The sequence below is a fragment of the Electrona antarctica genome (assembly GCF_951216825.1).
Source record: "Electrona antarctica genome assembly, chromosome: 6".
NCBI classification, from domain to species: Eukaryota; Metazoa; Chordata; class Actinopteri; order Myctophiformes; family Myctophidae; genus Electrona; species Electrona antarctica.
The window spans coordinates 20,875,134-20,898,129 of NC_136811.1; the positions used below are offsets into that span (position 1 = coordinate 20,875,134).

General features: G+C 43.6%; 1 protein-coding gene across 1 annotated transcript; it reads left to right on the forward strand.

Moving 5' to 3' along the window:
* Positions 1–235: 235 nt before the first annotated feature.
* Positions 236–15,831, forward strand: LOC306924461 (lysosomal-associated transmembrane protein 4B-like). The gene is made up of 7 exons (XM_079502973.1): positions 236–502; positions 1,708–1,819; positions 5,918–5,991; positions 6,943–7,065; positions 7,638–7,736; positions 10,309–10,404; positions 14,441–15,831. The coding sequence occupies exons 1-7, from the start codon at positions 401–403 to the stop codon at positions 14,519–14,521; spliced, it is 687 nt and encodes a 228-aa protein (XP_079359099.1). The 5' UTR covers positions 236–400; the 3' UTR covers positions 14,522–15,831.
* The last annotated feature ends 7,165 nt before the right edge of the window (positions 15,832–22,996 follow it).

Here is a 22,996-nt window from a genome sequence, read left to right on the forward strand (position 1 = left end):
AGATATTTATTACACTTTCCATATGCCTATGTTTTCAAATTAATCTTTAGAGGTTTAAAAATGTCCGTTATCGTGAATACAAATAATTTAATCTCGTGTTTTGGCAGATGCAGTGTTCATTTCCCGGGACATTCTCGAAATGACGTGGGTACATCACCAGAGCTCAGTGATCCCCTCTCTCTAGCCGGTCACGTGGTCCAATGTTATTGGACTGAGTTAAGCACGCCGCTGTTACTGCGCTGTAGGCAGCACCGATAATTGGGGACAGGTTCAAGGCAGTCAGACTCGTTTGCATTTGTCATCCATCTGCGAGGACTATTCGTAAAACGGAGCTCGCTTTGACAACGCCTTTTTGAGAAATACAGCAAATTGTGTGCGAAAAAAGGAGACAGGTTTCAAGATGATGCTCTCGCTCTCCCCGTGGGACCGATGGTATTCCACAAGCTGCTGTCTGTGCTGCCATGTCCGCACAGGCACCATCATCTTGGGGGTCTGGTATATGGTGAGCTTTTTTTTAAATCCCACATTGATTGGAGATGTCGACCAGTGAAAACGAATTTCACCAATGAAAATGATCATAACAAAATGACATGCATTCATTTTACAATGACAATTGAATGATGCTGAAATTAAGCGGCCATAGTTTCCATAGACGATGACAACATTATTAATGTAATGCGATTGTCTTTTGTTGTAGATTGTCTTTTGTAAATAACGAGCTATTGTCGTCTACATGTACATTCATATCATATGATATTAAAGCCCAGTGTGTTTGACTGTCGACTAGAGCTACTCCTGCTAAATGTCCTAGAAAGGGTTAACTTAATCCAACAGCCTGTGGAAAATGCTTCTGCCCAATTCCAATGAATAAATTAGCACTCGAGTCTCATCAGGTAGCAAGGGGCTGTGTCAGGTTGCTTATATACTGTAGTTCACCATAGATAAGTTTCCATTACATTTACCTGATAGAGATTCAGATGAATGAGTGACTGATTACTGTAATGAGCGGTGCTTGCCTGATCAATGAAATGTGTCTAGAAGACTATTATAATAATACAACTTTCAATAATAATTTGATGGATTTTTACATTTTATGACGAAGACAAGACAGAAAAAAAAACACAGACAGCTCAACTCAGACACGTTGTGGAACAAAGGACACAGTTATACACATATTACCTACATCGAACCAAAAAATAAAATACAAAAATAATATACATATATAGAGTTATGGACACATTCAGTTTGGTGCTTGAAAGTCTAGATGGGTTAACAACTCCCCAGATAAAATAAAATAAAATAAGATATGCATATATAAAACACATAGTCACATACATACATACATACATAAATACCCTATGGTCAAGGTGGTAGCTAACTGAGGACTTAAAGAAGAATCCACAAAATCTGGCAAACTCGCTTTATGAAATGAATATAACTTCCAGATTGTATTAATTGCAACAGTTGAACTGACAGTAGTGTTGAGGAGGAAATTGTCTTTGCTTTAGTTTTTCCCAAGCAGATGAATCGATAACTTCTACTGACATCCTTAAAATGTTTGTGTATGATAGTAGTGGCTTATATGTTTTGTCATCCAAGTGACACATAGGCCTACTACTGTCTACTGCATGGTCCTCTGCTCCTGGCCTGAATGTTCTGCATCCAGAATTTGCCTCCTGATCTGTCCACATGTCTTGTGTCTTAAAGCTCATCAATGCCGTGGTCTTACTCATCCTGTTGACAGCACTGGGTGATCCTGAGCAGTACCACCTGACCAGTGCTGAGCTAGCAAATGACCTGGATATCATGGATGACACCAGTAAGTCACCCAGAAGGCTGTAGCCTATTTTACAGTACATGTGGTGGCTAACAAACATACTTGCCACTCGGCTAGGCAGGGGATAGGGAAACCGTCTTTAACGCGTTTCAAGTAAGATTGTCCAAACAGTGCAACTGCTGTTGGGTGAGGTTCCCATTTATTATCTTTCCAACAAGAAACAGCAGTTTTATCAATGCATGTATATAACGGTAAAAAAACGTATAATCTCCCCCTGTATGTACCCGTGCCATGCCATTCCTTCCAGGGCTCATTCACCTGTGATCCCTATCACCATTACTGTGGCACTCCTCCCCCCAAGGTAAACCCGCCCACAACCAGCTCAAGGCACCTAGGCAGAATGGCTCCTTCAGTACACTTCACCTCTATAGAGCGTCGCAGTCCCGCCTCCTACCCTGGACCAGGAAATGAAACCCAATGCATTTTTCCCATAGACATTTCTTAAAGTATTTATTTAAAGACGGTTACGCCGCGGACAAAGCCAACTCGAGTCGTGACAACTCATGACAACACAAACAATATGTTGGACCAAACAAATAATTACAAAGAAGAAAAACAACAAAAAAAGTGTTGTAACCTGCCGTTGTTTTCTTCTTTCTAATTATTTGTTTGGTCCAAAATATTGTTTGTGTTGTCATGAGTTGTCACGACTCGAGTTGGCTTTGTCCGCGGCGTAACCGTCTTTAAATAAATACTTTAAGAAATGTCTATGAGGAAAATGCATTGGGTTTCATTTCCTGGTCCAGGGTAGGAGGCGGGACTGCGACGCTCTATAGCTGTATAGCTGCACTAGGAAGAATTCCATAGCCTAGGCTAGGGGTATGCACACACGAACATGGCTGTGCAATATGATGATTTTGTGTATTAACAGGCGGTATAGGAACAGATGATAGGCTTCCATATATTGCTTGACAAGCAGGTTGGAGAAGGAGGCCCATAGTATGCTTGTGTTGGTCAGTTCAATTTGCCATAGCAGCACTGGTAATGCCTGCTGATTAGAAATGTCTGAATTTCTGGGTATTATAGCACTGTGATCCTTACCATAGGTCTGTCCACCTGCTCCTGTTCATGTCCTTTATTTTTGTATGCAGATGATTCTGCTTTACTGGTGACAGGTGAGTGCTTAGAATCAGTTAGTCGCTCTCTAGAAAACGAGTTAAAAAAAGTCAACAGATGGTTAAGTGATAACAAGTTATCCCTGAATTTTAAATCTGAATGTATCGTTTTTCCTTCAAGGCACAACTTACTGTAAGAGAGGTATCCAACTTTTCAGTTGAATGTAACAAAACTTCAGTTACATATCAAGGTTGCACACTAGACCAGAACATGACTAGTGAACCGATGGCTCACTTAGTTATTGACAAGATCCACGCAAGGACTAAGTTCCTAGCTAGGATTGCCAAATTCCTATAGAACCACTACGAGGACACTGACCTCAGCATTAGTTCAATGTCACTTTGATTACCCCTGCCTAACTAACCTGGTACAGTACAACGGCATAGCTAAAAATACCAAAGATAAACTACAGACATTGCAAAATAAACTAATGAGGGTATAGTTGGGTCACAGACTAAGGTTCTGTGACCATCCTCTGGCAAGGATGTTTTGATGATTGATTTGACCTCTATGGACCCTTTATAAAAGATTTAGCCCCCAGGTCCCTCGCAAAAATCCCAGCATTTTTTGCTAGATGGCCAAATTAAAAATGGTGTCCGGCGCCATAGCCAAAAATGAACATGACGCAACGCATGGCATCAGCCGCGGCACACCCACGGCAGGCGACAGTGTTTCTCTGCGGCATCAGTCCGACACTCTACCCCAAACCCTTACCCTAACCGCAAGCACGACGCAACGCATGTTGGACCAACGCACAGCCACGGAAGCGAGCGGCAGTTGAGTGTCATAATCTCAGTTTCCCCGGCAGATGCCGCCCCTCCCCCCGGCAGTGCCGCTGTTACCAGCAGTTTACCGGCAGTTGCGGCGTCTGGAGCACAGCTGCCGAATGTACCGACAGTGCAGCAGAACGGACCTGTCATAATCCATCCACCTACCCCCGGCAGCTGTCAGCCCTCCCCCCGGCAGTGCCGCGTCTCATTGCCATAGAATGCACTCACTGCTTCTGACAAGGGGAGTGAGCTAGGAGATATACTTGTCACGTGATCTGATCTATGACGGTCCTGTTGTAAAGTCATTATTATTGACTTTATTATTTTAGTCAACACATGTTCTTCCTAATACTATTTATTTGGATCACAATGGAATTAAGTCTTCTGACTTTTTGTACAATCCTGATAATTCTGTACTGCACTTTTGTAAATTGTATCTTGAATATATCAAATCAAATCAATGTCTTTTTTTTAAAGATTTGTTTTTGGCTTTTGTGCCTTTATTGATAGTATCAAGTGAAGATTGACAGGAAAGAGGGAGAGAGAGAAGGGGAGAGACATGCAGCAAAGGTTATCATGAACGGGACTCGAACACGCGACGCACTGTCAGGCCAGAGCCTGTAGACGAATTCAGAAACGGGTCTCATGGTCGCAGCTTACGTATTTCCTGTAGGTGGAGCCGACATAGCTGCGGGATAAACCCGCACCTCTTCTACTACAGTGAACTGTAAAGTGACTGATGTTAGTCTGCCTCAAACGTTACTCTTTTACCTGCTTTTTACTAACACTAACATTACAAAGATGCCCAGAACATCTGGATGAACCTGTGTAGTTTATGGCTGCTCCAACAGTAGTGGCAACAAAAAAAAAAAATTAAAAATTAAAAATGTCAAAATATCCACCGTGGTGGCTGAGAGCAGAGCCATAGAGTAATGGTTGAGACAAAGCAGTGAAAGGTCCTGAAAGATACATAACGTCAGTCTTACCCAATACCCAATCTTTCTGTTTTATGAACACAAGGCTGCTGTACTTTATACCTCATACTTTAAATGCTTAGTATGAGGTATAAAGTACAGTAAATACATATAATCTAATTAATTAATTTTATTGGTGTTATAGTGCTATCCTCTCACTCATCATCACGATCAATAGTTGACTAGAAAGCCCAATTCTGCACAATTAGACACCAAGAACAAAATGCAATACTACTACCCTGACTATAGAGACTTTATTGCGAGTGAAAAATATTGAAAATATTCAATATTAGGATTAAATGGGGAACAGAGAGTGGATTTATTGCATTTAGTGTTGTTTCCATTGCACCCACAAGGGCTCCATCCATCCTTATGTAACCAAATGATTAGTTGTGTATTATGTTGAGCTGTTATGATCGAGGTCAGATTGACATGAAGTGAATTTGGGCTTGGGTTAAGGCTTGGGTTAATTCCATGTAAGTCAGTAGCAGTCAGATGCACTATAGTCTACTTGCCTGGGGACCCATACTCAACATTTCTAACATAAAACCTTAGCGTACTCAAAATGTCCATATATCGTTGCTGTCTGGAAGAAACCACCTACCACATTTTGGAGGTTTTGGATTTATTTTATTGTTTTTCTTTTTGTTTGTTTTTCATAAATTTAACACCCTTTACGTCTGTGAAAGGTAAAGTGTTAAAAAGCGCTTTGACAAAAACCTCCTAACTCCACTTGAGCTGGATGTTTTTTCATTTCCTGTGTTTTGGAATTAGGTGGTTTCTTCCAGACAGCAGAGGTATCGTGTCATGTATACAATGTTTTCTGTGTTTACTTTGTTTTTATTCCTTTTTACAGGTTATTACAGATAAGCAGTTCAGTCAAAACAGTTCAGTTTTTATACCCCGCCCCCCTCCCCCCGTCCAGAAACAGCAAACATAGATACAAAGATAGAGTATACACAGAAACAGAATGCATACAAAAAATAAGATAGGACACAAATACACAGAAAGCTAAAGATACAAAAAAAAACTGAAAGGCTAAAAAGACCAAAGAAAATACAATGTTTTCTTATCACCTTTACAGAATGAATGTAGCGGTATGCTAAATCTCTACTCTCTCAACCAAAGTGACTTAAAATAACAAAAGTTACATGTCTGTTAATTTGTTTTTTGCGCACACCTCTCATATACACTTTTTATTTCTCCTTTTTCTATTCCAGATATGTGCATAGCTTCAGCAATCTCCATGCTGATGATCCTCGTTTGTGGAATGGCAACATATGGTGCATACAAGGTAAAATAATGTAATTTTGGCTGTGAGCCTTGCTATTCTCTCAGAGATTAACTAACACTCCTGATATTACTACTGTATGTATGTACTGCATCTGCTGTACCAGTTATAAAAGTACATGTATTTTCGTTTTATGCTACTAACAGTAGCCTATCCTACAGTATTTTCTCGAAGATATACTATTTATTGCAGATAGGTCAAGTTCAATATTGGGCAGAATCACGTTACTAGTAACAATATTACTTTTGCCAGTAATGACAATGAGTAGTGTATATAATTACTATGAATAGTTAAGCAATAATATTATAGTTACCCTTCTTCAAAGAGTCTAAAGCTTTTGATTAGCAGTCTAAATGTCAGCAGTTGAACAGACAGTACATCTAAATGCTTTCTTCAGCTCCATGGAAGTGTATTCTTGTCTAGATGGCTTGAACATTATATATATTTCCTTAGTGTTAATTAATTCAGATGAGTGTACAAATTTAACTAAATGGACCTGTTCTAACACTGCAGATTTTCAATTTTTACCAATTTTGTGGAGGGAAAGGTAAACAGTAGTGTAACTGATTACTGTTGGCAGGGAGAAATAACTAAGTAAAGTAATATTACTTTTGAAAAGAGTAATGAGTAATAACATAATAAATAATAATAATATATTGTATTTGTATTGCACCTTTCATTCACAGGGACTCCCAGAGTGCTACATGGTTAAACAAGCTTATACCAGCCGGAGTCCTATGGTAGCAGTAGCTTTGTATTGTATTTGTCCTGAATAATTATTTTTGGGACTCACCTTAATCTTCTGTGACCCACCTTCAGAGTTGATTTATGCTCATGGCAGTGGATAAAGAGCCTAGTTTGATTCTGTGCTCTCACATCAGCCTTTCCTGGAGTTCTTTAAATAGCATATACTGTATATTGTTCTCACATCTAACATATATTTCACTGTTTCAGCTACATGCAGCCTGGATCATCCCATTTTTCTGCTACCAAATATTTGACTTCGGACTTAACGCCTTGGTTGCTGTCAGTACTGTGGTATACCCCAATACCATACAGGATTATTTGCAGCAACTGGTAAGAAGGCCCTATTTTTAATGTTTTTAGTCCAGGGGCGGGGTCATATAAATGCATCAAATTTAAAATATATCTCTTAAATATATATACTGTATATTTGTGTCTGTGTGTGTGTGTGTGTGTGTGTGTGTGTGTGTGTGTGTGTGTGTGTGTGTGTGTGTGTGTGTGTGTGTGTGTGTGTGTGTGTGTGTGTGTGCGCGCGCGCGTTAGTGTGTGAAAGCTATCCTCAGTATAAAGATACTGCTGCCGCTATTGTGAAAATTACAGTATGTTCATTTGGTTGCATTGGTATTTTTTATTTTGTATGCATCAATATCTCCATCTGGGTATTCATGTATTATTCTTAAACTGCTATTCTGTAATTATTTAGAGAAAAAAGAACTACAAACTAAAACCCCTTGTTAATCAGTATTTGGTAGTGAAGGGTCAGTAAAGTATTTCAGTGAACTCTAAAAGCCTTCTGTGAGTGACCCCTTATTCAAAACAACAAATAGACCCTAATGCTAATGGCTCTTTATCTTGCACCTTAAATTAACTGATCACTTAACTTTGTCTTGCTGATCTTTGTTTAGCCGGATAACTTCCCCTACAAAGAGGAGATTGCAGCTCTGAGTAATGTGTGCTTGGTCCTCATCGTGCTGCTCTTCATCAGCTGCATTCTTTGTTTCAAGGTAAATTCCGCATAGAATATTTTCCACAACAGTAGTGCCAACTAAAGTAATAGGGCTTAAAGGTATATTCAGTGATTTCACTTAATTAAAATATCACTTATTTTTTTGTTTTGTTGTGATAATCCTCCCTGTCCCCAGTTAACCCCTGGGGGTCAAAAAACCTTAGGTTTCATTTTTGGCTAGGTGGCCCAGCCTTCATCCAATCAGGATAGAGAGGGACCTTCTGCCAATCATGATCGAGCGGAGGCGGGCCTTGGTGTGTGTGCTGTTGGCCTGTCGCGTGTCCCCCCACTGTAGTGCGTGCATGTGCACATCTTGTTACCGGGGCGGACCGGGGTTTTTTCCAAATCACCCTATTCACTGAATGCTCCTTTAATCGAATACACTTCAATTTATACTAATGAGAGAAGGTGTTATTCATGCATTTGGAGACCCTGTTTTGTATGTTAAAGCTTCGGTTTACTGTGAGTTGAGTGGAAAATAACTATATGATGACCAGAGTAATGGACACTAGACACTACTAAAAAGGTATTAGAGATGAAATAGCATGGTGGATGGAATGAGTGTTTAATATTATTATTTTTATGGTGGAGCCTATGGAATTTCTTTTCAGGGTTTTCATGTCCTTGGCTTTGCTCTGGCTTTGTTAACTGTAGAATAAAAGCTATTGATGATACTACATCCTCTACACTGTTGTATTTGGCTACTCTACAATGCTGTAAAATACTTCATACCATTGTGATAAATAGCCTAGCAACAGTCAATGCCTGTTTACAAGCACTTACTCAAGTTGTACTGTATGCTACTGTCAAAGTCCCTTGACTAACCTGTTTGCCATATAAAATAAGATGGAAAACCTCATATGGCAAACCTCTGAGACTGAGAAAGAAACAGAGAGAACTAGAAAAAGTGCCCTTCCGGGCACAGGTCTCCACCAGGAGGATAGGACTGTGTGAGATGTTTGGCAAAATGTTTAGGAGTAATATAAACATGTTTGTTTGTTTGTTTGTTTTTTGCAACAATGTTCTTTTGTTGAGGAAATGCAGAGCCAGATCACTCATAGCATCTCTGAGGATAGAATTCTGGATGAGCAGGACATGTGCAGCATTTTGAACAAAACGGGCCACTCCTGAAAACTTTGGAAGGCAATATTAGCCAATCAGTGTAGAATCTGAGAAATCCAACAGACTGTCTTGTTCACATGACTACAGAGATCATGTGTACCGATTTGCGTGAGATTTGGATGAAATCTGTGCAACTAACATAAGCAATGTGTTTTGCAGAAATCGGCCTCATGGTGGCGCTATAACCGGTAGATGTGGAGGGATGCAGAGACAATGTTTTTCCATGGCCTCTAGGGAGTGCGCATACATAAGTTGTATACAGATCGATGCAGTTATAGCTAAAAACAGGAATTGGCCTGTTATAGCGCCACCATGAGGCTGATTTGGAAAAGAATGAGTGGCATGTCGTCCTCGGCCTAGTGGAAATGTGCGTGTATAATTTCACGGAAATTGCACACTGTGTTTGTGATTTGCGACATTTTGTTCGAAACGGACCAATCATGTGAGCTTTGGAAGCCAATCTTAGCCAATCAGGATGGAAGATGGGAAATGGTGCAGATCCGTGTTGATCACATGACTATGAAGATAGTGTATACCGAATTGTGTGATGTATGGATAAAATGTGTACGAGTAATGTACAGAAATGTGTTTTGCCTAAATCGGCCTCATGGTGGCGCTATAACAGGCCATTGAAGAATATTTGGGGCAGAGGTTCGTTGTTGGCATCCAGGGAGTGTGTGTGCAAAGTTTGGCATGGATCGGGCCAACGGTGCCGGAGATTAGCTGTTCACAGACGGACGGAAGGAAGGAAGGAAGGAAGGACGGACACACGGACGGAGTGCAAAACATACTCTCTCCCCATGCCTTCGGCCTGGTGGAGACAAAGACTGAGAGTAAAGGATTTTACTTGTACAGTATTTAAATTGGCGTGTGTATTATACACCATTCAGTGGGCCAAATATTCTTGTATAGTTATTATGTTGCGATGGTGACAGCCCTACACTTCTATTATGTGTGTTCTCCATGCAGTGAGGTATTCAGAATGCTCATTCAGAATATGAATGGTGTTCAGACAGTGTCTTGGTATGAGTTTGTGCAGTATGACTATTCCATTCCATTCCATTTAGTGTTCTCTGTTGAAGCACATGGACCTCTGAAGTATATTAACAGATTCCTAAGCAGACTGTTAAAATGACTGAGGTGTCTACTAGACTCTAGAGCACTGAGGTGGCTCATGCACCTGGTTATATAGAATCATCACCTTGCATTTCTTTAACTTTGCCAAGCCATGCTGAAATAAAGGCTTTTATTTTTTTAACAGTGGAGCTTGGATCCTTAATTAAGTTAACTCATGAAGTATGCTGCATTTATTTTTCTACAAAGGAAGGGAACTTAAACTCCTAAAGAGCACCTGATTCTTGTTGAACATAACTGGCTTCCAGATCCACACAGTGCTCCTATATTTCTTAATGTGTCTTTTTCTGTGTTCTCTTCCTTAATGCAATCAGGCCTACCTGATAGCGTGTGTGTGGAACTGCTACAGATATGTGAGTGGAAGAGCCGGTGCTGACATCCTACTCTATGTTTCGACCAATGACACCACAGTAAGTCACCTTGTATGATTCTCTAATTTTACGAGACCCCATAGCTGCATCGACTGCCTGTAATGCTTAAACGCTAGAGCATGGAGCAAAGCTGAGGTTAGGCTAAATTTGACACTTGGCTGGCCATGGTTCTTAGGAAATGTCACAATAAAATTTGACAAAAACAAAAGTGAGCTTGATACTGACCTTTCTTTTCCCAGTCACCTTTTACAATGAGCTGTTATTCCACATAGCACATGTGGTACTTCCACAGGTGTAATTCAGTAAATTCACACATTCCTCGAGCTTGAGGAACAGCTGAATAAACATGTTTTTTCCACTGTGATTGCAGTTTTGAAGCATACATACTAATGCATGTTCATGTGGAAAGACGTACAATTCTGTAGAGTTGATGCTAATGAAATGCCATGGTTAATTTGTTCAAAATTAAAGTGGAACTGATACGGTTAGAGTGTAGGCCAATGTTTGCATTCTCCATCTGCCATTAGTCTATTCGTTATTATATTTCTTGTCATCACCTGTGTAGAGATCATTCAACAAATATTTCATCGTGCCTTTAGCACAGTTCCATAGACAACAAAACAAAACCTGTCTGATGGAACGGGGGGGGGGGGGGACAATATATAAAATCCAGACCACATTTCACGTTTTATTGCATGCGTAGGTTTCCCACTCTCAGCCAGTAACCCAGCTGTAATGTCATCATGCAAGGGGGAGGGAGGAAGTATACATTTGGGCAGTCATATCTGGTGCCTGGTAGTTTTATAGTTGGCTAGAATGGATAGATAGATGCACTTGAACAGATAGATGGGGCTTCATGCTGTCAAAGCCATTACCGTATAATCACAGCTTAACTACAGTAGGTGCACAGTAAGTAAGCTCTGTCTTTGATGTGTCTGTGTGGGTCTCCGACTGTTGTCCTGTTGCCCAGATCTGGCCACCTGGCTGCTGCTAGCTTGCTGCCCACACACTTTAACCCTGGCCTCCCAATATTGATTTTTGTTTGTGGTCAAATGATAAACATTATCCTTCTGTCATACCCAGCCAAGAGAACATAGGTTAAAACAAACTTGAGTGGCTTGTTTTTTCTATCAGAAATAAATAAATAAACTTTGAGGAGACTAGAATTTATCTCTGGTTGATTATTAGTAGTACCAATATTAGTTGGAGTTGACAATAACAGTGATGGTGTAATATTTGTTCATATAGAATTCAGTTTCTGTACTTTTTAGCAAATTCCAGATACTACTTTTTATTACCTTTTAATAATGTTTATTGATTTTCAGGTATAGTGGCAAACTGACAATAGACAGAGTGCAGTACAGAATACAGTACAATAACAGTTGTTAACTTACAACTTTCCACAACATACTATTTATTGAATACAATATGCCTCTGCCCTCTGAACTGCACCCCAGAGTGTCAAATTCCACACTATGAACTCATGTTCACACTGTGAACATGTACAGTGTACAGTGGATCTGTACACTGCCTGTGCTTGTGAACTTCACAGGCACGACAGTGTGTGATTTCCCTGGATTCATGATGTGTAAAACACCTGCACCATAAAGGGAAAATGGGAGAGCGCTCCCCAACTTCTGACATCATTACTCAAACACAGAAACCTATGCCTCTGTTAATGCTAAGCTTACTCTACCACCACAGTTAGGCTGTCTCATTTAGGTCTGAACATATTCAATGTCAGGTCCCTCCACAGACCATCAGAATAGACTGTGGCCGGTTGTGGTCTTTTGACCACCAGTTACATTCCTACATCATGTGTTCATGCCAGAGAGATGCACATGTGTAATGCATTCCATATGCTAATCACACATGTGCACGCACACATGCACGCACGCACGCACGCACGCACGCACGCACGCACGCACGCACGCACGCACGCACGCACGCACGCACGCACGCACGCACACACACACACACACACACACACACACACACACACAGAGTTGAAGTTGAAGTGCATCAGGCAGGCACATTATGTGATGTTAAATGCTTTGTCCTCACCCATGTAGTCTTTCATTTCCAGCAGAAATTACAGAATAACTTGACTCCATGACTTGAAGACTGGCAGTGACTGATCTTTTTAAATGAGAATGACACAGACTAGATGTGGTGTCTTATCCTCAGTTGGTGTTAGTCCAGATGAGGCCTGTTGAACCATGGACAGGACAGGTCTGCAGGCTGTCTGCTGTGTTGTCAATAGCAAAACCAGAACGGGGTCAGTGAGGCACAGTAGAGAGAGATGATGCACTGACCGCATGTTATTAGCTTTTCCTCATTCCCTGTAGTGTTGGTTTACTGAAATAGAAAGAATGAACTAAAGATAATGAAGGAGGGAGGCTTTAGGAAAGGATTAGTAATGTATTACAATTTACAATTAAAAGAACAGTTTACTGTTCATACTACAATTTAGAGGTTGATTAGTAATGATATAAGATTTCATAATTTGTCCAATTAACAGAAAATATTGAATACTGAATTCTTTGCACACCTGAATATGACACAGACAAGTGCATGGGAGAAGTGTTGTAGGAGAAACCAGGTGTAACCAGGTGCAAACATATCTCTCTCACTTGAACCAAAAACAGTCCTCAGCACCATTGGGTAGTGTTTGTTCTGTAGATGTCATCACCTTTAAGCTTTATTTATGCTTTGTATCATTGATATTCAACTGTAAAATGTGCTGCAGTTGACAATCAGTTATCCAGTGTCCAGTGTCAAAGTCGTACGATGGCCTATACATTTGTCTTTACGGTTCATGTACATAATGCTGGATTTAAATCTTTCAATACCCAGGCTTTCATGACGTATTTTCAACTGAAAAAGTGGAGTGCAACAAAATATAAATTCTCCTTGCTCCTATGCCTTGCTTTCTGACTGAATCTGCTAGTCAAGCTGTATATAAACTTGAACCATAGTATATGGATGCATTTGCCTTAACCTTTTCTTTCCTCAACTGACAACTAGTTTCAGGATATTCTCTCTCCAGGCTCCATTTTCAACATAATCAGTATTGCTTATAATTGCTTGTCTGTGGGCAGGATACAAGTGCAGGCAAACTGTTTATTTTAAATCCAGGGAGAGGTACAAAGTCTTCAAAAAGAAAATGTAGTCCTGGCAACAAAAGTCAGAGCATAGGGAAAAATAAGTGAAGTGAGTGGTACTGTACTGTACTGTACTGTACGTACTGTACTGTACTGTACTGTACTGTACTGTACAAGCCCCCCTCCCTGGCCTGTGTGTGTTTGTGTCTGTGTGTTAGGCTGTGCAACAGTGACACTTGGTGGTGAACAAACGCTATTTTCATGCTCGGACACAGCCAGGGACGGACACAGCCACACATATTTTCGTGCTCGGACACAGCCACACACATAGCTGTCTATAGGAGTGGTTGTACCACTCAAAAAACACACAGACCTACAGTGAGGGGAGGCACAAAAAAGGGACAATAATGTTCCATTTCAATTAGGTCAAACAGAGTCTGCTGCTGTTGTTTATATTGGCTCAGTGGAAAGGTTCTGTTACACTAAATGGAACGGAACCTGTATTAGTATAATTGGTAACACCTGTTTATTTCATGTCAATATGACTGCTGTGAAAAGGTCTGTATGAGCCTGGTGGACTGAAACAGAGTGGAATATAAAGGGATGGAAGACAATATGGGGTCATTAAGTAGAGCAGGGTTAATACCTGAGGACCGATATGAGTAGTTAATAATCTGTAGATGTGGGCATCTCTAGTTGAAATTCTGTTTTTCAGCCTCTTTATTACGTAGTTGTGATGGTTTCACTATAATTTCTGGTCTCTAAAGTTTTATAAATCTTAGCTATGGTTTCTGCATCTTGTGGGTTGGTATTATACCAGCACTTGCATAATGCTGATATAACTCAAGCAGACATGAAGCTTGATTATAAAAGGCATTACCATTTAACATGTCAGTGTTGTTTCATGACAAAAAGGACATAATCGCTAGTTAACAGAAAGACTCCTTGAACTCCTTGTTCTTCATTTGCAGGTGCTGTTACCACCATATGATGATAGCATGGCTGTCCCTCCCAAGGAAGCCCCACCTCCCTATTCTTCAGCTACAGCATGAAACCAAGTCCAATTTACTTTATTGCCCGACCGAGTCACGTGCTGAAATTAGTCGATCTACAAGTTCACAATGTGTCGCCGTGCAACGCGTTGTGAGCTTGTAGATTGTCTCTTTTCGTACGAGGGAGCAATTAACTGGAATGAATACTCTCCAGCCGTAATCCTGCTTACACCACCTCAGCTGTTGTGTACAGTACTACAACCACAGCTAATTCATGGACCACATTGCCTCTTTGATGTTTTAGTATATATATTCATACAGTAGATGCACACATATGCATGCTTGCATCCTCATACAGACAGATTCATGCAATCGCACCATGCTGCAACCATCATCACCATATACCGATAATCTCTTTGGCCATATTCACTTGCTGGCCATTTTGCTCTTACATCATCATTGTGATGTACGAATGAAATGGTCACAATGTAGATACAGTCAATTCTGTGTTGTGTTGTATAATATTGCTTATTTAATGAAACACTAGTGTGTACACCTACTGTAACGGTCAATATACCTATTCTGTTACTGTTATAACGCTGCTGGATGTATTATCCCGTTTCATTTAGCTTGCTTTATTTGCACTAATCTCTGGTATGATTTGTGCGAAGTGCGAACCAGGGAACGATATACATTTGTAACAGGGTGAAATGGAATACAAAATCACAAAGAGAGATAAATTATATACATAAATTATATATTTTATTACATTAATTTATGTTCTGTCATGCCTGTAATAGTATTTGGTCAGTCTTTACATATAGACAGTCTTAAGCACAAATTGCAAAGATGTGATCCTGTTGCCCACAGACGCATTTCCTGTATGTGTGGTCTCTGCTGTCTGCTCGTGATCAGGGTTGGATTGCCTTTATTTATAACCCTTCCTTTGATAGTGTGTGTTAAGATGTGTTAAGTATGAAGTGTCACCTAGAGTGAAATTATTCCAAAGAGCTCTGACTGTCTATATTCTGATGTGATGGAAGAGCAGCATACTATATATCTGTTACCCTCTTCCACTGTATATTTAATTTCTGGATGAAATTCATATAGGTTGATTTCCATGACTTTTATATGTAACAGTGAATGTTTTACTGGCTGGGGTCCTGGTGTTCTATTTATCCACTGAGAGCACTGGTCTAGAATTAAGTTTGTTATCACTAGTATGAATTGAGCTGCTCACTAGGATCTGGTGCACTGATCCTGGATCAGCCCCAATCTGAGGCGGTTGATAAATGTGGACCCTTAGTTGTTTTGTCAATTAAGCAGATCGTGTTGTGATATTTGTCTATTAAAATACAAATTCATTGACACTCATGTAGTTGTTTTATTTCTATTTCTTATTTATATGTATTGTTCAGTAAAACTCTTCTGCCTATTGTAGACTCAAGTTTGGGCTAATGGATATTACAATAAGCATTGCTATAGTTGATCCTACAGTAAACAATTATCAATAACCCACTAAAGAAACTGTTCGTACTTTTAACGCATGCTTTGCCATCACCATGTCCTCAGATACTACACCTTGGAAAGTGGTCATTGAGATAATGTGCTCCTACCATGTATAAAAGTGTTAATACTACTTGTGGCTAGTAGGTGAGTCTTTCCATAAACTTGCTGACTGGGAATACATGTAGAGAATAAATTCATCCAAATGTCACTTACAATAACCATTTAACAGTAGCTGGAATCCTCTGGATAAAGTAGAGGTAGTGTATTTTGGCAACACTTAACGATAAAAAACTATTTTGGTTTAGCTACATCATGTAACAGGACCCTCTGGATCATATACCATGTGTGCAAATGAACGCTTAGACTTAGAGGTTGAGTTAAATGAACATTCAGGTATTTAACGCATACTCAGTTTATTCACCACAGGTAATAATACAAAACAATAACAATCACAGTAATAATATAATAAAACTATTAAGAGGTAATACTATATAATACAACAATAAAACTATTAATCAGAGGTAACAACAATATATGATACAATAAAATATAATGTATATACAGTAATAATTAATGTACTTTAGGGTAGGTGATTTTCTTTGGTTCAATTCAAGTGTCAAATCGCAACAAGTTAAAGCGACAAAGCTCTATCAGCGTTTTGCAAAACTACAGAGTTCCCACCCAGAGCAAGCAACATTGACCTTATGCAGACCGCCATATTGCCAGCAAGGTGCTAACTAGCTGCAATTTCCCATTGACAGCCCATTCATCCAAACAGAAATGTCCTATCTGATTGTATTAAACTCACCATTGCAGCTGTACGGAAAACTTGAATTATGTCTGAAAAGTGTTTGTTTCATAAAAATCCACTATAGACTATAGGAGTATTGTAGTTTGGAAGCCTCATCCCCGACGTCTCTGGCTGGGTCTTTGCATGCTATTATTGGTCAGCCATTTCCACACCATGCTTCCAGAACGTGCCAGACCTGGATACCTCCACCGCAGCAAGCTGAACGATGCCCTAGGCTGCAGGCTGGCCAACATGGCGATGTTCATGGCATCGTTGGCTTTCTTTGGAACTCCTTGCATCACCTCCAAAGCGTCCTTAATAATCTCCCCTCCCTCTCCCTCCTTACAGCAGGACAACAAGTCTTTAAGCAGGAGCTGGTACTTGGTGATCCGCTGGATGGGTTTTATGAGACAGGAGTCCAGAGAACTGGCCCAGCTCAGACCATATTTCGCCTGGATGTGTTTGAAGTAGGCTCCAGCGTGTTCCACTACAAGTCTACTCGAGGCAGGTTTGTTCTTGCAGTAGTTCACGTACAAACGGTCAAACTGACCTGCCCACGCACCAAAGCAACGTCCCACATCCGCTGGTAGACGGCAGTTGACCAACTCCTTTAGGAAAAAATGGCTGTGGAAGTGGTAAATGTCCTGGATGTTACCAAAGATGATGGCTTCCTTGTTGCGGATGCCTGCAGGCTTCTCCTCCACTCCACCAGTCATCTCCCACAGGTAGATATCCAGGCAGTTACGCAGATCTCTGATATAGTCTTTCTCTGTGTTTAACAGTTCAGCCATGATGAACGTTAAAGGTTACTTTAGTAACCACGGTTGTATATATAAATTGAACGAAATACCTTTCGTTTATGGGTAGGTTTCCTTCAAAACCTAGCTGCAGAACATTATTTTATGTACTCCCAGGACAGAAAATTCTAGAATTTTCGCTGTCCTGGGCTCTAAGGGTGACGTAGGAAGCCACGCCTATCCCGTATAGATACCTGCGTGGCTACGTCAGCCCTCATTCGGAACTTTTCTTCTGCTTTAGAGAACAGAAGGGCGTTCCACGAAAGGTATTTCGTTCAATTTATATATACAACCGTGGTTACTAAAGTAACCTTTAACGTTGTATTATATAGAAATTTCACGAAATACCTTTCGTTTATGGGACTTTATGAACTCCCGTGACCTGAACTTCCAGTGGGTCCCAGGTAAACCTTTTGGGAGGGGCTCGGACCCTTTTGGGTCCAGAACCTAGTCCTTGTGGAGAGCAGGAGGCAGCGCTATGCTGCCCTGATGCCCTACTGAGCAGCGGCCCCCAAGACCGCGTGCGCTAGCGAAGGCGCTGCCACATCTAGGTTATAGTATGTGGCGAAAGTCGAGGGTGTAGACCAGCTTGCTGCTGTGCAGACTTCCTGAATGGAGACACCCTTGTAGAGTGCCCAGGAAGCTGCCACACCTCTTGTGGAGTGGGCCCTCAGGGCTTGAGGGGAATCCACGCCTTGGCTAGTGTAGGCCAGACGGATGGCTTCCACTATCCAGTTAGAGATAGTGACCTTCGTGACGGGCTTTCCTTTGGTCCTGGCACCCCAGGACACAAAGAGTTGGCTTCCTTGTCTGAAGGGAGCCAGTCTATCCGCGTATATGCGTAAAGCTCTGACTGGGCAGAGGCAATTAAGCCTGCTGTCTTCGTCAGAGGAGAACGGCGGGGGATGGAAAGCCTGTAGGTTCACTGGCACACACACTGAGAGAGCATTTTTGGGAATGAAGGCGGGGTTTGCCTTTAGGGTGACCTTGGTCGACCCCTCATCGAACCTCATGCAGTCTGGAGAGATCGAGAGCGCATGTAGGTCGCTGACCCTTTTTGCTGTCGTGAGTGCGATCAGGAGAGCCACCTTCAGGGTTAGGAGCTTGAGGCTCACGGTTTGTAGTGGTTCAAAGGGTGCTGTAGCCAGCGCCTTTAGAACCAGGGACAAATCCCACGAGGGAACGAGGGATCTGCATGTCCTATGTTCCCTGCGTACACCCTTCATGAATTGTTTTACCAGCGGGTGCTTCCACACCGTCTGGTTATCAAAGCCTGGGTGGCAGGCAGAGATTGCCGCCAAATGGACCTTGACTGAGGAGAGGCCTAGACCGTTGTCTAGGAGCTCCTGCAGGAATGACAGGACGTCGATCACTGAGGCCTGGTAGGGGACTGTTTGGTCTGGTCTTCGTGAGCACCAATGCTCGAAGACGCGCCAGGCTGTGTCGTAACGGTCCCTTGTTGACTGGGCTCTGCCTTTCTGAATCGTTTCGATTACGTTCGGAGGTAGACCCACGGCAGTCAACATCACCCTTTGACGGGCCAGACCCATAGGTCTAGGTCCTGGGGGTGAGGGTGGAAGATCTCCCCCCTCGCTTGAGAGAGGAGATCCGCTCGAAGGGGAATTCTCCACGGCTGGTCGTAGAGGAGAGGGGTTATTTCCGACCTCCAGACCCCCCACGACGGGGCTATTAGGAGCACCTTCAGACCCTGAGTCCTCACTCTGTCCAGAGTGGGGCTGATGAGGGATAGCGGGGGAAAGGCGTAGAGAAGGGTTTTGGGCCATTGGTGTGACAGAGCGTCTAGCCCCAACGTTGATGGTCCCCTGATTGCGAAGAAGAGGGGACACTTCGTGTTCTCCTCTGTGGCAAAGAGATCCACCTTGGATTTCCCAAACCTGCTCCAGACCTGGGCCACTGCATGAGGGTGTAGTGACCAGTCTGAGTAGCGGAGAGGTCCTCTGGACAGCAGGTCTGCCCCTGTGTTCAGAAGACCTGGGACGTGACACGCTACTATTGAGAGGACGCGTGTGTTGCACCACAGGATCAGTTTCTGAGCCAGTTGATGAAGACGAGGGGACCTGAGTCCACCTTGTCTGTTGATGTAGCACATGGCCGTGGTGTTGTCTGTCCTGACTAGGACATGGCAACCCAGGATGCGCTGCTCGAAGTGTTTCAGGGCGAGGAAGACTGCCATGAGCTCTAAGTAATTTATGTGAAGGGCACGTAGTGGCCCCAACCATAAACCTCTGGCTGTGAGTCCTTCCATCGTGGCTCCCCAGCCTGTCATGCTGGCGTCTGTAGTGATGACTTTCCTGATCAGAGGCTTTCCCATGGGGACGCCCTCTGAGAGGGTTTTCCTGTCTGACCACCATTGAAGGGCTAGTATGCATTGTGATGTTACTGTTACCTTCTGGTGCCGACGGTGCATTGGTACATGTAGAGAGCCTATCCATCGTTGGAAAGGTCTCATATGTAGCCTTGCTAGGCGGATTAAATAGACCGCAGAGGCCATTAACCCCGCCATCCGGAGGCATGCATGAAAAGGAATCGAGCGTCCCCTTTTGAATGACGCCACGCACTGCAGTGTTGCGTCTATTCTCTCTTGGCTCAGGCGGGCCGTGTAAGAGATTGAGTTCAGTGTTATGCCTATAAAGTCTATTGACTGTGTTGGCATAAGCATGCTCTTCTCGTGGTTTATTATAAACCCAAGCGAGTCGAGGTGGCTGAGCACACGATGTGTGTGCGACAGTGCTTCTCGTGGAGAGTCTGCAAGTAGGATCCAGTCGTCTACGTATGTAGCGAGACGGATCCCTTGCTGTCGGAGCGGAGCGATAGCTGCCGCGGTGCACTTTATGAAGACTCTGGGACTCAGTGACATTCCGAAGGGAAGGACTGTGTACTCGTACACTTTTCCTCTGAACCCGAAGCGCAGAAATTTTCTGTGCGGCGGGTAAATCGGAATGTGGAAATATGCGTCTTGCAGGTCTATTGACGTAAACCAGTCCCCTTCGCGAATTAGGCGTAGGAGGACTGGTGGAGTAAGCATTTTGAATCGCAGCTTTTTTAAGTGACGATTCAATGCCCTCAGGTCTAGAATGGGACGGAGTCCGCCCCCCTTTTTCTTTACCAAGAAATAGCGGGAGTAAAAACCGTTCATTGATTGGTCGAGGGCCACCTCTGTGATGGCGCCTTTCTGCATTAATGAATTGATTTCCTCTTGCAGAATGGCGGCCTTTTGCCCGCTCGCTTCTGAGAAAATAATTTTCCTGGAAGTGGGCGGTTTCGAGGCGAACTGTAGCCTGTATCCTGTCTGAATTGTACGGATTATCCACGGGGAAGCCCCGGATATCCGCCATTGTGACAGATGACGTGACAAAGGGTTCCCTGTGCTTGTCAGCGTGGTGCATGGCCTGCCTAGGGGAAGACTTACTTTGTGTGAAATGTCTCCCTCTAGTGAATTTTTTCGGTATTGAGTTTGGAAAAAATTGGCGTGGAGTTTTTGGCCTGTGACAGCTAAAGCTGTCACAGTGTGGGTTATCTTTCCCACTGGGCCTATGCCCTTCAGAGTTGGTTTTATTGTTTTTTGTGTTTTTTGTTTTTTTGTTTTCTTTATTGAACAACGTGGAAAAACATACACATGTGAATTGCACATAACAATTTTCGGGGTCTGTACAACGGTGCTCACAGCACTGTGTACAGGCCCCCTTAAGCGCTTCAGCGCAGGCTCTGAGGTGAGATCTGTGATCCCCACCTCTGGCCTTGAACTCTGAGTGTGGTGGGGAAGATGACCCGGCCCGGGCAGGTCATTTGCGCTTCCCCTGGCCTCGGCCTCTGGGAGCGCTCCTGGCCTTGTAGGGCGGCGGAGAGGTGCGGCGGTCTGCTCTGCCTCGGCCTGCAGGCTGTCGCTGTCTATCTCCGCTCCGGTCCTGGGACCTGGGTTTGTCATCGGTCTTGGCCTTCCAGGGTGCCTTCTTAGCCTTGGGGCGGCCTACCGGGGCGGCCTGGTTGGCCAGCGGTTCGAGCGCCTTCATCGTCTTGGTGGAGGACTCGAGCTGTTGGATGGTTTCTGACATCTTGGCCAGAGCGTCCTTAAACATACTGTCTGGGTGGATATTTCCAGCCACAAACTCTTTCTTTGTCTCCAGGGAGATGGCGCTGGTCTGATCGACCCAACGCCATCTCTCCTGGAGGATGGAACATGCCATTGCCTTGGCGTTGTGGAGAGTGGAGTCCCTCTGGAGGGTGGCCATCTCGTGATTCAGGCGGCGTAACTCGGCCAGGTCTTCTGGCAGTTCCGCTAGCTGGACTTTAATGGACTTCTGTCCCATCTCAATGAGGAGGCTCTTCATGGAACCCTGGAGAAGTGCTCCTGCATTGAGGGCCTTCGCCACGAATGACATGTGTGCATACTGCCACTTGTTCAGTTTTGAGGCTTCCCTCACGCTGCTGGACAGGAGCTGCGGTTCCTTTACGTGGTGATCCACTCTAGGAGCTGCAGGGTTGGCCAGGTAGGCCGCTATAGCCTTGTCCATAGCTGGCATGAAGTCTATGGCGAGGGTTTGTTTATCTGGTATGTCGTTGGGCCCCTTGGCGCTGGCCTTGGGAAAATCCACCTTCAGGAGGGGTTCGTCCCAGGCGTGCATCATGGCCTCCTCGAAGCCCTGTGCCATAGGGAGCTTCTGTCTTCTAGGTGCAGGGGGGGGGGCGGACTCATCAGTCCTGCCTTCCCATGGTAGTACCTTGACAGTTGACTTAGGCCATGTGTGGTTACAACGTGCACTAGCCTTCCTGTATATCTCGTAAATATTGGAGTCATCCATGGGGGGTACAGGAGGCGGGGGGACAGGAGCCCTGGCTTGCTGGTGCTCCTGTATGTCCATGGCATCCAGGTCGTCGAAGGGGCGACGAGTGGTGCTGACGTAGTCCCCGGGGGAGAGGTCATCATGGCCATCTCGCTCGTCCGCGTAGGCCTCGTCCAGGACGTGGTAGTCCTGGAGTTGCTCCTGGAAGGAAGGGAGCTCGTCATCACGAAGCTCCCCTTCCTCCCTGGTAGTCCAATGCTCCCCACCGGGAGACATTGCGCGGTCTGGGGAAGGGTCCAGGCGGTCCACCATATAGCTGGGTGCAACGGCAGGCTGTCTGCGTCTAGCTGTATGTCTGGGCGGGCACTCAATGGTGGCCTGCACGACGTGTTGTCGAGCACGTGGAGCTGGGGAAGAGCGGCGCGGTGCGAAGGTATCCCTTGGCCTCGCGCCATGAGCCTCGTAATCAGTGGCCTCGTGAGCCCTGGTTGCAGAGGCTGAAGTAGCGTACCTGTCTCGGCTAGCGCCGGCAGGTGCTGCTCTTGAAGAAGAGGCTCCGGTTGGGGCTCTGTTGCCCGAGTAGTCGAGCCTCTGTCTCGGGGTAGCTCGTTGTCCCTCTCCGGTGGTGACGCGGGGC

Bases quoted from the DNA above. Each gene is read 5' to 3' on its own strand.
- LOC306924461 (XM_079502973.1), top strand. From the start codon at position 401: ATGATGCTCTCGCTCTCCCCGTGGGACCGATGGTATTCCACAAGCTGC. The intron at 7,066-7,637 runs GTAAGAAGGCCC...ATCTTTGTTTAG, and splicing joins AGGATTATTTGCAGCAACTG to CCGGATAACTTCCCCTACAA. The intron at 10,405-14,440 runs GTAAGTCACCTT...CTTCATTTGCAG, and splicing joins TTTCGACCAATGACACCACA to GTGCTGTTACCACCATATGA.